Here is a 17,458-nt window from a genome sequence, read left to right on the forward strand (position 1 = left end):
GACACTTTCCACGTTAGGAATTGTATCTCACGAGTGTAGAGGTTCAAAAGGTGGTCCCATCAGTCTGGTTAGAACCACGTTCAGGTTCCAGACAGGTGAAGGTAGGTGTCTTGGAGGAATCACTCGTTTGAGTCCCTCCATGACAGCTTTAACAGCAGGTACTCTGAAGAGTGAAAGGTGCTGCCTGTTCTGAAGATAAGCTGCCACCGCAGCTAAATGTATACGTATGGAACTATAGGCTAGATTGCATCTGTGTAAATGTAACAGGTAACATGATGTTTTGAGTTGATGCATCTAGCGGATTTATGTCAATATTGGTACAATAGATGGCAAAAAGTTTCCACTTCGCCGCATAGCATGCTCTGGTTGTAGGTCTTCTTGCCTCTTTGATAATATTCATACAGTCAGGAGGCAAGTTCAGGTAACCAAACTGACTTCAGGAGCCAGATCGCAAGGTTCAACTGTTGCGGATCTGGGTGCTGAATGTATCCATGGCTCTGCGTTTAAAGACTGTGTTAATCGCAGCCTTCGATGAGGCAACATGGAAAGTTCTAGAAACGTGGTGTACCATGGTTGCCTCGCCCACTTTGGAGCAACTAGGTTGAGTGTCATTGAGTGTTGTCACTGCTGGAAGTACGGTTGTAGCACTGAGGGATGTATCTCCCACTCGTGCATCTGGTGGCTGTGTCTGCTGAGCAGGTCCGCCATCTGGTTGTCCTTGCCCGGGAGGTGTTCAGCCATTAGGAAGATGTTCCTCTGAATGGCCCACTTCCACATGCTCTGAGCCAGATGAGACAGCTGCGGAGAGTGTGTTACTCCCTGCTTCTGGATGCAGTACATGGCCGCCATGTTGTCCGTCCGAATCAACACGACCTTGTTGCACAGATGTACTTTGAAGGCTTTGAGTGCCATGAAGATTGCCATCAGTTCGAGAACATTGATGTGCATCTTCCGTTGCGGTTGCGTCCATAGTCCCTGCACTGTGTAATGGAGTACATGAGCTCCCCATCCCTGGAGAGAGGCGTCCGTTATCAGGATGAACTGTGGCACAGGCTCTTGAAACGGTCGGCCCTTGCAAAGGTTTCGTGGATTCCACCAATGCAGAGAGTTGTATGCCCAACCGCTCACCAACACTAGGTCTTTTAACTGCCCATGAGCCTGAGTTCACTGACGTGCTAAGCACTCCTGAAGCGGGCGCATATGTAGTCTCGCGTGCAGGGCTATGGAAATGCAGGAGGCCATCATGCCTATCAACTGCATGAACACTCTTGCTGGAAGCGAGTGTTGAGGTCTGAATTTTTTTATCAGCAATTGAATGCTGCTGACTCTCACTGAATTTGGCTGTGCTGTGGCCGCCAGAGTATTTATAGTCGCACCCAGATACTGCCGTATGTGGGCGGGCTGAAGGTGGGATTTTGGGTAATTCAGTGAGAATCCCAGATCGTGCAGGAGGTGAATGGTGTGGGACATGTGGGCGGCACACTGCTGGGCTGACTTTGCCTGGACGAGCCAGTCGTCCAGATAAGGGTAGACGTGAATGTTCCGTCTCCTGAGATGCGCCGCCACTGTCGCCAGCACTTTGTGAACACCCTGGGTGCCGTGGTGACACCGAAAGGCAAAACCTTGAACTGGTAGTGCTGGTTTTGGATGGTGAACCGGAGGTATTTCCTGTGGGAAGGGTGCAGTGGAATGTGAAAGTACGCATCTTTTAGGTCTAAAGTTGCGAGAAAATCCCCCTGACTGAGCAACGGGAGCACTTGCTGCAGGGTCAGCATATGGAAGTGCTCCAACAGGATGTCTTAGTTGAGTGGCCTGAGGTCCAGGATGGGCCGGAGGGACCCGTCCTTCTTTGGTATTAAGAAGTACAGGGAGTAGACCCCTGTGCCTCTTTCTTGCATAGGCACGAGCTCTATTGCTCCTTTTTGCAGCATAACGGTGACTTCCTGCTGCAATAAGTACAAATGCTCGGCCGACATAGGACGGTGTTTTGGTGGCATGTTGGGTGGAGTGGATGTTAACTCCAGACAATAACTGTATTGAATAAGTTTCCTGACTCACCTGTCTGTGGTGATGGACTTCCAGACCGGCAGGAACTGCTGGAGTCTCCCCCCGACCTGTGTTGTGTGGTCGGGGGGCAGTGACAAGACGTCACTGTTTGCTGGTGGCAGAGGATCTGGAGCTGTTTCCACGATCTCTGCCCTTGGCGCTGTTGCCACGATATCCACCTCGACTCTTGTTGGTGTATGTGGACTGAGTGTTGCCCTTGTAGGAGGAGTGTGGCTCAATGGTTAGAGCGGCAGACCCTGATGCAGAGTTCTGGTCCGGGACCAGGGTTCAATTCCCGCCTCGGTGGGTCTTGGGCTCATAATTCCTCGGACCTGATTTCTCGCCTCGGTGCCTATTCTAATCATGGGCCCCACACTGCAACTCTGGGCAATAGCTTGCTTAACCTCCACACCGGCCCCAACAGCGCTGTGGATGCCTGGCTTCACCCTGGGGGTGCCCAGGAGTGGACACTTCACAGGGAAAGCCAGGAGGGGTTCCACAGCGGTATGAGTAATAGCGCCAGGAAACCGCTTGGTGACAGTGCGCTCTACAAATACCTTGACATTTACATTTACATTTACATTTACTTGTAGTACTGCGTGGAATGGGAGAGCTGGCCCCTTGAAACGCCTCTAGTGTTTGAGCGACGAAAAGACCCACCCCGAAACTGCTGGGACTGTAAGGCACCCATGGATTTCGCAGTCTCCGTGTCCTTTTTTAATTTTTTCTAGGGTGGTGTCAACCTCCGGGTCAAACAGGTGATCTGGGTTGACCGTTTGGTTAAGGATGATGGTTTGGATCTCTGGCTTAAATCCAGAGATTCTCAGCCAGGCATGTCGCAGCAGCATAACACTAGTGTTTATAGCCCTGGCGGCGTTATCAGCCGCGTCCAGAGCGCACTTAATTGAAGCGTTAGAGATCAGCTTCCCTTCCTGAATCAGCATCTCAGCCGCCTCCTTGTATTCATTAGGCAGGTGCTGCAACAGAGTCTCCAGTGTGTCGTAGTGTGCCCTGTCATAGCGCGCCAGCAGCACTTGTGTGTTAGAAATGCACCAAAACACACAGGCTGCAATGTCTGGGTGTAGGTTTGTGGTGAGAGGTCTCTGAGGGTGGCATAATACATGCTGCAGCCCTCAGAGGCCTTTACATAGCTACCATGCCCCTGGTAGCATAGGCACCACTTACAAGGGACTGACAGGCAGGCAAGAGTTGTACTAATAGTGGAAACAATGGTACGGGTTAGGGAAAGAACACAGGCACTGGGAACCAGACTGGCTGGGACCCAGGGCACATCAAGTCAAAGTGCATCAGGTATATGGCAAAAGGTTAAGGGTAACTATGCAAAAAGGGGCACTTCCCTACAAGAGAAATGCAAAATTAACAGTAAACACAATAAGAGTTGGAGCCTGGACTCAACGTTTACACCATGTCAGAGAAATATGTACTGCTTGTTTCTCAAACAGGAGTTGCATTTCATAGCCTCCAGTTTACTGAATTTTATTTGTATTCCGCTTACGTTTAAGGCATTTTCATGCGAGAAGAGAAGTACAGCACCAATAAGATCACCACATTTGGTCGCAGTAGCAGAAAACTGGAACAGAGCTCACCTGGTTTGTCCATGAGGTAAGTGTTTTTTGGAGTGCTTCACACAGTGAAGCGCTCCTTCATAATTATTCAACTCAATGAAAGCTCGAGCACCATGATCATGATACAGTTCTCACCAGGATATGAACAAGTGAATTAAGGAAATGAACATTCTTGCATTTCAAGGGGGAAAAATATGAACTGCAGCAAAATATCCAAAATGGGCTTTCAACCCACCTTGTGGATGGAGGCCAGGTTACTGTGGGCATCTGCAAAGGCCGGGTTGATTTGAATGGCGCGAGTGTAGCACTGCAGAGCTCCCTGCACATCCTGCATCTCCTTCAGCGTGTTACCCATGTTGGAGTAGGCATCAGCAAATGTGGGGCTGATTCTGTAACAAGAGCAGCACTTAACAAAACCATTTCCAACGGAACCTTCTACAGTTTGGCAACAAACTACATCCACTAGTAATCTCCAACAAGAAGGGATGGGAGCGGATCTACACGAGGCCCAATTTAAAGAACAGGGCCTTTAATTTCAAGCAAACCGCTGAAGTGGTCAGATTTCTACTCAGTGAACACCTCACTAAATAGGGCTCCTTTTAAGTGACCACCATATCATGAGAATCAAAGTCCTACCTGATGGCCTCCTTGTAGTGCATCAAGGCCTCTTGGAGTTTACCCTGCTGCTGAAGAACACTGGCCAAGTTTGAATGAGCAGCTGCAAACTCAGGGAAGACCTGCAAACATGCAACAAGATCAGTTAGGAGCAAGGACTGTTCGCATTACCACTTTACGGGAGGATTCCCACCCATTCACTCAGGCATCATCTCATCATCTACAGACCTTTTCATAGCCTAACATACCATCTTCTCTCACACCTCATCCAAGATCCAAGAGTCAATTTAAAGTCACCAGTCCTGGAGGCAAATAACTTGCACTACAATGGCAAAGCTCATACATTTACAAAGCAAGCACTGAACCCTTTGCAGCTCCAATTGAATCATTCTCCTCTGGGCACTTCACGATCCTTCGGCATTCAAGTTAATCTGCCAAAGCATAATCTACAGCATGGTAGTGGTTTACAAGCTCTGATGTAGCGTGATGCAGTAATGGTGGCTAGTACACAACGCTTTTTGCATGGTTTTTAAAGTAGTATTGCCCTGCCACTAGAATTGTTCTGAGCAGTCCAGTATGTTAAATCTAGGGAGGTCAATTATGAGCTCACTGGAGCTGCTCCATGTTTGTGATTCTTACTGACAAAGCTGGGATTTGATGTGAGGGAGTCCTCAGTTCTGACTGAAAGTGGCGGCCACTCACTTCTAGCAATGCTGGATCCAATGGTGGTGGAAGCAGATTTTTTAGTTTAGAGCAAAGTTCTCCTTAAATGTACCACTATGGTGAGACGGACTACTAGCTCTCACCAGTAAATGTCTATTAAATTCCCAAAACATGGAGTCCTAAATGTATCTCATCAGGGACATGGGTGTAGGATTTTGATAATGTACATGTGGGATGTGTGGTTCACGGATGTTTTGGCCAAATGAGAGATTTGTTTATAGCCTGCGTGTTCTTCACATAATGGTAACTTGTGCAGATAATTCTGAAGACCTCCGACATGCCAGCATGTGTATACCCCTTCCTGCTACGTCCCACAACTGGTAAACCTAGTAGCATGGATGTATTTCAGCCCACTCACTTGAACCTACTTTACCCTGCTGCAACAGCCTTTTTTTGGTAAAGGGAACAGATGCAGACATGAAGTGTGGCTACGTTTTCCACCAAACTATCAAAAAAATATATATTTTTTTTTAAATCAAGGTTTTTACTACAGTATAAATGAGGACCAATGGATCGTCTGGTTTATGATCATTCTCAATGCAGGTGGGCACATTAAAATTCACTTAACAGGTTAAATATACCATCCAAATAAAAAATGAATAGCAATCCATCAGCAAGATCTTCCCATCTTCTATAACACAAATGTTAGAATGAAAGTCAGAAGCTGCTCAACCTGCATCTGGAGGATACTTGTTCAGTACATGAGTGAGTCTTAAAGGACACCGTTGTATCCAGTGCACCAGGTGGTAAACAAGAATGACCAGGGTAAACTGCACACAAAATCCCTCCTATAAACAAACTTATTGCAAGATCACTTCTAGCTACACTTAACTCCCTCTCTTCATCTAGAGTGCTTATTAATAGGAAGACTTTTTGAACATCTCTTTTGCTTACTTCTAGTGCTTTCCGGTAGAGACGCACAGCTTCTTCAATATTCCCCTGTTCTCGCTTGATGTTTGCCAAGTTATTGAGCGAATCGGCATGTGTAGGACAGAGACGTAGAGCAGTATTATAACATTCTTCTGCCTCAGTAACCTGTGGAATAAAGAAAATCCAACTCCATCAGGACATACCAATTGACAGCTCCGTTTTTATTTAATGGCTAGAAATATGTACAACAGTTTGCTTAAAAAATACCATATCCGACGTCACTAGTACGTGTCCCATTCACTGTAGAAATGTCACTTCAACAGATCAAGGACCATCTCTGAGCAACATGAAACAAATGCTGTGCTGGTAAACTAGATGCCCCAACTGCATTATTCATACCATGTTCTTGAACAATCAGAAATCCCAGTCAGAGCCTCCCCCTTAATTTAAGCCATGAATACGTACACTTCCTTTCTCCTTGAGAGCATTGGCCAGGTTGCAGTAAGCATCAGGGAAGTGAGGCTGCAGCTCGATTGCCCGTCTGTAGGTGTCGATAGCCAGATCGATGAGCCCCTGTTCATAGTACACGCACGCCAGGTTACCATGCACCACTGCATGATTGGGACTTAAGCTTAGTGCACGGAGATAGGCCGCCACTGCTCTGTGAAGCACAGCACAAAATCACTATTAGCCCTGATATACCAAGGGATAAAAGCAGCTAAATGTTCAGTTCATACAGGAGCAGAGCTGATGAAAGTTTACTTATGTATAGTAGTCAAAAGGTTAATATATTGGACAGCCACTAAAAAAACTACAAGAAACTAGGTCTGTACTATATCCACAGGGAAAGCAGAAGTTCTGTAAGAAAACTAGTCTAGTGACAACCCAACTGATTTGAGTCCTTTTAACCCCTTCCATGCTGGTGACGAACCCCAGCCGTCATGCACTACAGTGCTCGTGTGCTGATGACGGCTGGGGTTCGTCATGGCTCGCCCGTGTTCTGCCGGCGGCAGCACACGGGGAAAATCGCGGCCGCACGGAAGGGGTTAAGATTGTGCACATAAAGCCAGAAACTCTTAAAGAAGCCACACATTCCATGCAGAATATCAAAGTTTTCCAAATGTGAATAATGTGAAATAGTTCCATTGAGGAGTAAACTTGCAGATATCACAGAAAAACCATGAAGAATTATTCCCTGAAGTAATAACCTTAGGAATTAATGAACTATTCTAAACCCCCAAAAATCTATTTTTTTTAAAAAAGTCAATTTTTGGCTTTACAACGGTCTTAAAAACTTGACTGAAAAAATTCCCAAGGGTGGCACAAGTGCTGCAGCCCATAGGGGTCTTCTCTGGTCACAGTGCCCTGGGTACCATTTACCAGGGGCTGACATGTGGCCAGAGATGCCAATTGGGTGTAGGCTTTAGTACATTTTTTAGGGAAGGAACACAGGCCCTGGGTACCAGATTGGAAGGGACCCAGGGCACACCAAGGAAAAGTGCATCTGTGTTAGAAGGTGGTTCTGACACTAGGGGCCGCCTGGATTTTTTGCTTCTGGAGCACCTAATTGTTGAGCTTTTACTGTGGGGGAGCCTCCTAATCTGGGACTCACCCACAGTGAACTCACAATGAAGGAGTCAGCATGGAGATTTTACTGGTATCCGCCTGGCTCTACTAGGCCGCAGCGCAGCAGCTGGAGTATGGGACACTGTGCTGGTTACATGCAGACACAGGTGTACATGCTTGTGCACACGTGTAGAAGCTGCGCAGGGGAGATTCCTAGCGTGCGCAGTCCAGGATCAGCTCGAGAGTGAATGGTGTGGCATGGAATAGGCTTTATACCCTGGAAAGGAACATGCCAGGGAAAGTCAGTGTGTTTCACTGTGTTTTCACTTCATTATTCCCTTATGGAGATGTGGGGCCTGTGAGAAGTTGACCTGATATGCAGTGCTCACTATTCTAGTGATCACTATGTATCAGTCCAAACAACCCTTATTGATGATTGGTTGTAAGTCAACCGATAGACCAGCTATCCTAGTAGCATGGACAAGAGCAGTCTTTAGGCTAGACTCTAGAGGGCGTGTTAAGCCAGCTGTTATACCATCACATACCCCTTGAACACCAAGTGAAAGGACACCACACAAGTTTTATGAAAATAAACAGTGTATTTATTTAGATCACAACAGCCCTGTACTCTTTATGAGGACAGGGTACTAAGCACACAACAAAACTCTTACGAAAATACTATAAGTTGCACAATTTACACAAATGCCCGAGGGGCACGAAAAACCATATACTATGGAAGTGGAATGCGAAATTACTAGCAGGTAAGTACTATACTAATAGGCTTTGGAATCGCTAGGACTTGACTACTGAACCTTCAGATTACTAGCAAGAGGCCTAGGGGAGTCGGGTGCAGAGTGTGCACTCTCACGCGGGATGCGGGACAAAGTCTATGGTTGCTAGGAATTACAAAGTTAAGGATATCAGACGAATCAGACTAGGTAGGCTGAAAACGAAAAAGGATCTGGACCCTTGGATAGTGAGGCTATGCTGGGGCGCCGAAGTTACCTAGCCCAGGGGCTGCGGCTGCATAGGTCTGAAAAGACGTCAGGAATCCTCGTTGCAGTCTATGGAGCCTGAAAGAAGAAGTTGCTGGCAGGCGACCAGTGAAGATTGTTCGGTGGATCCAAGACTGGATCGAAGATGGAAGACACCTGTAAGCAGAGGGGACCAAGTTCTGAATCACTAGCCAGTGATTAGATTGGCACCAGGATGGCACCGGATGGAGTCACCTCGACCAGGTGAGTGGGCGACGCTGGGCTCTGCAGTCTCACTGACCAGGAGGCGTTGTCGGCGACCAGGATGGAGGTGCGAGCTGTCCCACGATGGTTGCTGCTGTCGACGTCGCTGGACCCAGGATTGGGGCAACAAGTCTTGGCAAATTCAAGCCCACGCGGTGGACTCAAAATGGCGTCTGAAGTGGACCAGGAGGGTCCGGGGTGCTCCTCTTTTGGAAGGGAGCTAGGGCCAGTCTGGAGCAACCAGACCAGCGGTGTTGATGTTGTCGGTCGTCGTCGGGAAGGCCACAAGCCAGCGGGCTAGTAGCCAGACAACGCGGTGAGCAGCAAACAGGCAGAAGGGCCCCACGCAGATCTCGTGGAGGCTGGGAGGCTGAACTTCGGTGCTGGAGCTGCTCAGGGTTGGGGCTTCTCGGACCCCAAAGCACCCACTCGAGGATCCCTCGGCGGTCGTGCTGGGCAAGAGTCGTGCAGTCTTGAAGATGGCCGGTCCCTCAAGGTCTTGTCGCACCCACGGATCTCAGCTGAGCTGACGATGTGGGTAGAGGTCAGAGGTGCCAGGGAAGCCGGTTCTCGTCGTACTGGTCAGTCGGATTCCGGAGGAAGGACGTGCAGCAAACCGCAGTGTTCTTGGATGGTGCCTGCGGATGCAGGGTGACTACTCCTTAGTCACAAGGGAGAAATCTTGAGAAGAAGTTGAGAGTTCCTTTCGTAGAAAGTAGTTTCAGGATTCAAAGATGGTCTAATTTGAAAGGGGGCCCACTCCTATCTTTATACTAAGAAAAGGGGCAGGCACGCGACTAGGTCCTGCCCATGGGTGGGACCAGGAAGGGGGGGTGGTTACACCCCTCTCCCATGCTGGACTTTCCCCAGCTCAGGGGCTGGTGTGCCCCTGGAACTGGTTCTAGCCGGAAGATGCATTGTGAGCACCGGGGTGCCACTTGCAGTCACCTTCCTCTAAAGCCCTGCCTACCCAGGATACACAAAACCCTGTCTGGGATGGTGCTAGCACAGCCCCTGACAGGAAACCCTTTGTCCAAGCTCCCCTCGCTGGAAGGACTCCCAGCTGCAGGGGGTCAGACTTGTGTCTGTGGTGGCAGCATCCATTTTGTGATGCTGAGGCTCGAGTTAACTTTAACCGGGGTTCACAGTTACATACATGTCGTGTCCTTCTAGAAGGGTGGAATGCTAACCCCGTTGCCAGAATTGGCGAGGGGTTAGTATTCCAATTCGTATGACACCTTACTCGACATGTTTTGATAAAGCGATACCAGAGTTAGCATTTAACCGCGAGGATTATAATGCACTTCAGAGTATATGGTATGCGTTATCATGGAACAGCTATTAGGACTTGGTTCCGCAAGCTGCAAACGGGCTCAGCTCATGCTAGAGCACCATCTCACACGATTCCATGCACTCTGCCTTCAGGATTGTCAAGGCCTGCCATAGGAGTGACTGATAGGAATACATGTGTCCATTTTAGGGTTAGATATAGGTATACTATATCTAAAGCAAAGGGTGATTACACCACCTTGCCCCAGCTGTCGTGCAGCCAGTTGTGTCAGATTTAGATGGCCAGCCAGGGGTGGCATAATACATGCTGCAGCCCCTGGTAGGCCCTGGGTACACCTATGCCCTGAGTTACAGGGTCTGATAAGGTGGCCCAGTACCAATTGGATATGTACCTAAGGTACATGGAATCCATTTTACAGAGAGAGCAGTAGGCCTGGGGTCCTGATTGGCAGTGTCCCAGGCCAACTAAGTCGGAAAATCAGCAAAACACCAGGCAAAAAGTTGGGGGCAACCATAGTCAGGTATCCACCTTCCTACAGGGCCCATGGCTAAAATGACTTCCACAAGACCTACAGATTCCAGACCCGCACTAAAGTCCATTGTAGAGTAGGTGAAAATAAGTATTCTACAGAGTCAAGTCATATGTACTGCTTTTGGGTCATACAGAACTGTCATATTTCTCTGAGCCAGCCATGACCAGACCCAGGCTGAGGGTTAACCTCAGCTGGATGGATTGATTACCTTTCTTCCACAAGCTAGGGCCTCCTCTCCACAAAGAAGATGGGTGGGGCTACAGGCTCATCCATTAGCAGCTGTCACTGGGTGCCAGGCATCAGGCTGCACCAAGGAGGAAAGAGTTGGGTTTCAGTGGCCAGAGACACTGGACGACTTCATTTTGAACAAACCCAGAGTCTGGACAAGGAGGGAGCAGGGGCAAGGAAGTGATGTGTCGCTGTTCGATAGGACCCACAGAGACTTTCTGCCAGTCCCCTACTCAACTTTAAAAAGTACTTGCACAGGAAGAGAAGCTCTGGTGTGTGGTCTGCAGAGGCGAAAGGTGCTGGAGCTTGGTGCAATGGGCAGTTGCAAGGACACCCCCGACTGCCCCCCAGCCCCTAACAGCACCAGAAGAAGAGCCCAGGACCGGTGCGCAGAACAAGAGGCCTCTGCAACGGGAGAAGAGAGGCGCAGCAGGAGAGCCAGGCAAAAGGCTGGCGCAGGGAGCCAGTGCAGACCGCTCCCTGCTGAATGCACCCTCTCGGAGACCGGGAGGGTGAAGGAGAGTGCTCCCAGTCTCTGCGGGTCACCGCCAGGAGCAATAAGACACGCAAATGGGGCAGATCGGACCTCCAGGGGCTGAGATATGGCCCCCAGAAGGTGAGCGACCTTTGACTTGTGGCCCCCTGATGGCGAAGCGCGTGAGGCTCTGCCGCCGGTCTAGAAAAGGTCCCCAGGGTGGGTCAGGTCCCGGGGACTGCCCTCCAACGTGAACCGCCTTCAGGGGTCCCGAGTGGGACCGGGGCCCCGAACAAGGTAGGGGGAGCCAGGGGCCAGGGTGGGCCCGGACCCCTGACCAAAGCGCGGAGCGGCCGAGCGGGGCTACCCGCGTCGTATACCCTTACCCAGGGGTCCGGGTGGGACCGGGCCCCTCACCGAGGCCCCAGAAAGCAGCAGGAGCTTGAAGAGCACCATGATGCCTTGCAAGGCATGAGGAATGGATTGTTTTGGGCGTTTTGGTGGCCCCCAGAAGTGACGGGTCACCCTTGAGTGTGAAAAGGTGCTGGGGAGCTGCTGGAGCAGCGCAGTCTCGCCCCCAGCACAAAGCTAAGTCCCACCCTAAGTTTCTTGAGGATTTAAAAAGAATAACCCCTCAACTCTCAGCGAAGATTGCATCACCTCCTAGGCTGGAACTTTTGTTCTACAGCTGGGGTTTCATTGAGAAGTGCATCAAGATTGAAGGGCTGAGTTGGAGATGTCTACAGAAGAGCATCCCCTGGAGGTGAAATGGCATAATTGCACGGAAATGCATTTATTAATGGTTATTTCTTTTAGAGGGACTGATGTTCAATGTGAAGTACTGGTGTAAGGTGATGTCACTAGCAAAGTGGATTTAAGTGGCTAGACACTCCTGCTAGGCTGTCTGACGGTATTTATTACTTAATCCTGTGATCATCAGTGATGCCTTTAGGGCCTGCAATTGCAATGCATTTTTAATGATATCGAAATGTGCCGAGTACTGCCATTCTAAAGTGTGCGTAAACATGTAGTCTTGCTGCTGCGCTTAGGTGAAGACCCCAGACTGTTAGCCCTTAAGATGTAGAGGGGCATACTTTAGGGTCAGTAGGAGATGCTTGGTCAGGGTCATGTGTCACCAAGGCAGGTGTATCCCTGTTTAATGCTTGTTGAGGTAATGGGATGGGGACGCCACTGGGATGGTGCCAGTGCGCAGGGCCCTCGCTCCAGGATAGCTTCAACTAATTGCATTTGGGGGCAAGATGATGTGAATACACGGGAGTGGTGCTACTAGACCCCACCCCCCCCTTGCGGGAGGGTGTAGATGTTCTGCAATGTCACAAAGTAATTCCAACAGCTTATGTATCGAATATGCTACTTACCAGTATGCATCTGTTCTTGGCATGTAGGGCTGCTGACATTCATATCTGTGCATAGATCGCCGCCTAGTGTTGGGTCCAGATGATTGCACATTGTTGTCCTGGAAGAGTCTTTGAAGTATCACAAGATAGGTGGCTCCTCCCCTGGACTACAGTGCGCATGGGCATCCTCTCCATCCTCAGATTGTTTTTCGCCATTGTGGCAGAGATGGAGTGTAATACAGCGAGTGATGTCCATGCTACATAGTAATTCTGAATGCTACAGCTGCTACAGGCGCAGGGGAGGAGGGTGGGCGATATGAATGTCAGCAGCCCTACATGCCAAGAACAGATGCATACTGGTAAGTAGCATATTCCGTTCGAGGCATGTGGGCTGCTGAATTCATATCTGTGCACAGATTACATAGCAGTACCTCCTATTAGCGGCGGCTGCCCGTGCCAGCTGTAGCAGTCTGAAAAAGAGTTTTGAGAACAGCCTGTCCTACAGCTGCCTGCTGTCTTGAATGCACATCTACGCAGTAGTGTTTCGTAAATGTATGTGTGGTGGACCATGTGGCTGCCTTACATATCTCTTCTAAAGGAATATTTCCCAGGAAAGCCATGGATGCTCCTAACTTACGTGTGGAGTGTGCTCTTGGAGGAATGGTTAGTGTGACTTTAGCCTTTGCGTAGCAAATTTGTATACATCCATCTGGCTATTCCCGCTTTGGAAATGAGGTTGCCTTTGTGCTGTGGAGAAAAGGCAACAAACAGTTGTTTTGTTTTCCTGAAATTCTGTGTTCTGTCTATATAGTACATAAGAGCTCTTTTGACGTCTAATGTGTGTAGAGATCTCTGCGACATTTTCTGGATTAGGATAGAAAACAGGCAGTTCTATGGTTGGGTTCATGTGGAACTGCGAAATCACCTTAGGCATGAACGTAGGGTTGGTGTGTAGTACAACCCTATTTGCGTGGACCTGAATGAATGGCTCTTGAATGGTTAGTGCCTGGAGTTCACTAACTCTTCTTAGTGAGGTAATGGCTACTAGGAAAGCAACTTTCCAGGTAAGAAATTGAATCTCACAAGAGTGTAGAGGTTCAAAAGGTGGTCCCATCAGTCTGGTGAGGACCACATTCAGGTTCCATACAGGCGAAGGTGGGTGTCTGGGAGGGATCACTCTTTTGAGTCCCTCCAGAAAAGCTTTAATGGCAGGACTCTTAATAGTGAGAGGTGCTGCCTATTTTGAAGATAAGCTGCTATTGCAGATACATGTATACGAATGGAACTGTACACCAGATTACATCTGTATAGGTGCAACAAATAACAGATAATATTTTGAATGGATGCATCCAGAGGGTTAATGTCATTATTGTTACAATATATGACAAACCTCTTCCATAGAGCCGCATAACATGCTCTGGTTGTGGGTCTTCTTGCCTCGATGTGCATGCATTCTGGTGGCAAGTTGAGGTAGCCAAATTCTAAGACTTCAGCAGCCAGATCACCAGGTTGAGCTGTTGCGGATCTGGGTGCTGAATTTCGCCATGGCTCTGCGTTAAAAGTCTGGGTGTTAGCCGCGTTCTTTGATGCGGTACCACGGAAAAGTTCCACTAGCGTGGTGTACCATGGCTGGCGTGCACACGTCGGAGCAACCAGGATGAGTGTCATCAATTGTTGCTTCAGCTTGCGTGCCACCAGCAGTATTAGAGGTGCTGGGGGAAAAGCGTACGCAAACCTGCCTGACCAGTTCATCCATATCGCATTGCCCTGTGACTGCGGATGTGGGAACCTAGCGGCGAACCTTTGGCATTTTGCGTTTTCCCTTGTGCCGAATAGGTCTTTCTCTGGATGACCCCACTACTGGAAGTACAGTTGGAGTACTGATGGATGTATCTCCCCTCGTGCATCTGGTGGCTGTGCCTGCTGAGCAGATCCGCCATCTGGTTGTCCTTGCACGGGAGGTGTTCCGCCATGAGGAAAATGTTTCTCTGAATGGCCCACTTCCACATGCTCTGAGCCAGATGAGACAACTGTAGAGAGTGTGTTCCTCCCTGCTTCTGTATGTAGTACATGGCAGTCAAGTTGTCCGTCCGGATCAACACGACCTTGTTCCACAAGTGTACCTTGAAAGCTTTCATCGCCATGAAGATTGCCATCAGTTCCAGAAGGTTGATGTGCATTTTCTTCTGCTGTGCTGTCCATAGTCCCTGCACTGTGTAGTGGAGTACATGAGCTCCCCATCCCTGGAGATGCGTCCGCCGTCAGTATAATCTGTATTATCAAAAACAATGGCCCAATCCGTATTTGTTGGTTGTATCAATCAATGATATGTTCTCAGTTTATCACTTTGGAAATTTAACGAGGATTCAAGTTATTTACCTCCAAGGTGACTAAATCATGAAAAGTTCATTCTACAGGGAAAAAACAACCACCTGTCACAACTCATTTATTTACAAAGGAGGGAGTTTTTAATAGAATACTCCAAAAACAGCGACACATTTATTTATATACATTTTTACAATATTCACAGCGAACGGTAAAAGGAAAGAGCTAGTGCTTCTATAAGGGTGCCAGAAAAAAGAGAAATGGTGATTTGAAGGAAAAAGGGGTGTAAGCCTCAAATGAAAACGTGAGAAAAAAGATTCAATAAACTTAAGAGCAAGGCTGGTGTTTATCCAGCGTATTGAGTAACCAGGCCACTGTTAATGTCAGTCCAATTATTTAGACAATCATACAGTCTTAACTGGCATGTATGATGTTCAAAGGGATAGTGGTCCTGATGGTTGAACAAAAGGGGGCGTCGACGTTTCGACCCGTCTTGTGGTGCTAGGGTAACTGGGGACCTCGACCTGCGGGTCTTCCTCAGGACGTAAAAGGCAAAAGCCTTTGTACCGTGGCTAAAGCGCTGTCAGCCCAAATTGCTATGATGGGGGATTCACAATCCTCGTGTCTCTAGAAGGACGTGAAGGGAATGGCCATGGTATAATCTGTGGCACAGGGTCCTGGAACGGTCAGCCCTTGCAAAGGTTTTGTGGGTTCCACCAATGCAGAGAGTTGAATGCCCGACTGCTCACCCAACACTAGGTCTTTTAAATTGTCCTTGAGTCTGATTCCACTGACGTGCCAAGCACTCCTGAAGCGGACGCATATGTAGCCTCGCGTGCAGGACTATGAAGATGCAGGAGACCATCATGCCTATCAACTGCATGAACACTTTTGCTGGAAGCGAGTGTTGAGGTCTGAATTTTAGTATCAGCGATAGAATGCTGTATATCCTCGCTGAATTTGGCGGAGCGTTGGCTGCCAGTGTTTATTGTCGCGCCCAGGTACTGTCGCACATGGGCGGGTTGAAGATGTGACTTTGGATAATTCAGCGAGAATCCCAGATTGTGAAGAAGATGAATGGTGCGGGACATGTGGCTGGCACACTGCTGGGCCGTTTCGGCTTGAATAAGCCAGTCGTCCAGATAAGGGTAGACATGTATGTGCTGTCTCCTTAGGTGTGCTGCTACTGTCGCCAGGCACTTTGTGAACACCCTGGGTGCCGTTGTTACTCCGAAAGGGAGGACTTTGAACTGATAATGTTGATTTTGAATAGTGAACCTGAGATACTGTCTGTGTGATGGGTGTATGGGTATATGGAAATACACATCTTTTAGAATCAGTGTTGCGAGGAAGTCTCCCTGACTGAGTAACGGCAGAACCTGCTGTAAGGTCAGCATATGAAAATGCTCTGACAGAATGTATCTGTTCAGAGGCCTGAGGTCTTATATAGGTCAGAGAGACCCGTCCTTTTAGGGCATTAAGAAATACAGAGAATACACCCCTGAGCCTTGGTCTTCTACAGGCACGAGCTCTACGGCTCCTTTTTGCAGCATGCGGATGACCTCCTGCTGCAATAAGTATAAGTGCTCTGCGGACATAGGACGGTGTCTTGGTGGTATGTTGGGTGGAGTGGATGTTATTTCCAGACAATACCCGTACTGGACAATGTCTCTCACCCACCTGTCTGTGGTGATGGATTTCCAGACCGGCAGGAACTGTTGTAGTCTCCCCCGACAGGTGTTATATGGTCAGAGGCAGTGACAGGGCGTCACTGTTTGTTATAGGCAGAGGATCTGGAATTGTTGTTTCCTCTTCCTCTGCCCTTGACGTTGTTTCCACGATATCAACCCCTATTTTTACTGTAGGTGGATTGTGTACCTCCTTTATTGTACTGTGTCTGCTGTGTGGATTGGCCTCTTGAAGGTCCTCTAGTATTGGAGGGACGAAAGGAGCCACCCCGAAACTGCTGGGACTGCAGAGCCCCCATAGACTTGGCAGTCTGTGTGTCTTTTATTTTTTCAAGGGTGGTGTCAACCTCAGGTCCAAATAAGTAGTCCGGGTTAACTGGCTGATTGAGGATATAAGTTTGTATTTCTGGTTTGAATCCAGAGATTCTCAACCAGGCATGTCTCCTCAACATTACACTAGTGTTGATGGCCCTGGCTGCAGTGTCAGCTGCGTCTAGCGCGCACTTGATGGAAGCATTGGTTATAAGCTTTCCTTCTTGGATTAGCAGCTCTGCTCCCTCTTTGTACTGATCTGGTAGGTGTTGCAACAGTCCAACGGCAACTGTCCTCTTATATAAGTAGGGTCCACAGGTGCCGGTCTATATTTCTTTTCAATTCTTGGGTTTAACACCCTGGCCCTGTTGGTTTCCTTAAAAATGTCACCAGCATGCTTAAGGACCCCTTTTAGCATGGGCAGGGTCTTGACTGTTCTTTCTGAAGTGGAAAAGGTGTCGACCAGAAAGTCTTCCTCCACAGGGTCAGCATGTAGTTGCACGTCATGGTTACTTGCCGCTCTTTCAATAAGGGCATTAAAGGCAGTAGTGTCCTCAGTGGGAGATGTTTTTACACTGTATACATGTGTGTCAGGGGCTGTCTGC

The 17,458-nt window shown here is 48.6% G+C and overlaps 1 protein-coding gene across 4 annotated transcripts in view; it reads right to left on the minus strand.

Annotated features, from left to right (window-relative positions):
* OGT (O-linked N-acetylglucosamine (GlcNAc) transferase) overlaps window positions 1-17,458 on the minus strand; it is a 513,172-nt gene that overhangs the window by 331,328 nt on the left and 164,386 nt on the right. For all 4 annotated transcript variants that reach the window (XM_086948604.1, XM_086948603.1, XM_086948602.1 and 1 more), the window contains exons 7-10: window positions 6,306-6,501; window positions 5,865-6,005; window positions 4,269-4,369; window positions 3,868-4,021 (exon numbers count right to left, since the gene is read on the minus strand). In XM_086948604.1, the coding sequence (XP_086804730.1) occupies window positions 3,868-4,021; window positions 4,269-4,369; window positions 5,865-6,005; window positions 6,306-6,501 (592 nt within the window). The remainder of the gene's footprint in view (window positions 1-3,867; window positions 4,022-4,268; window positions 4,370-5,864; window positions 6,006-6,305; window positions 6,502-17,458) is intronic.

Source organism: Lissotriton vulgaris, unplaced genomic scaffold (genome assembly GCF_964263255.1).
Source record: "Lissotriton vulgaris unplaced genomic scaffold, aLisVul1.2 SCAFFOLD_759, whole genome shotgun sequence".
Taxonomy (NCBI): domain Eukaryota; kingdom Metazoa; phylum Chordata; class Amphibia; order Caudata; family Salamandridae; genus Lissotriton; species Lissotriton vulgaris.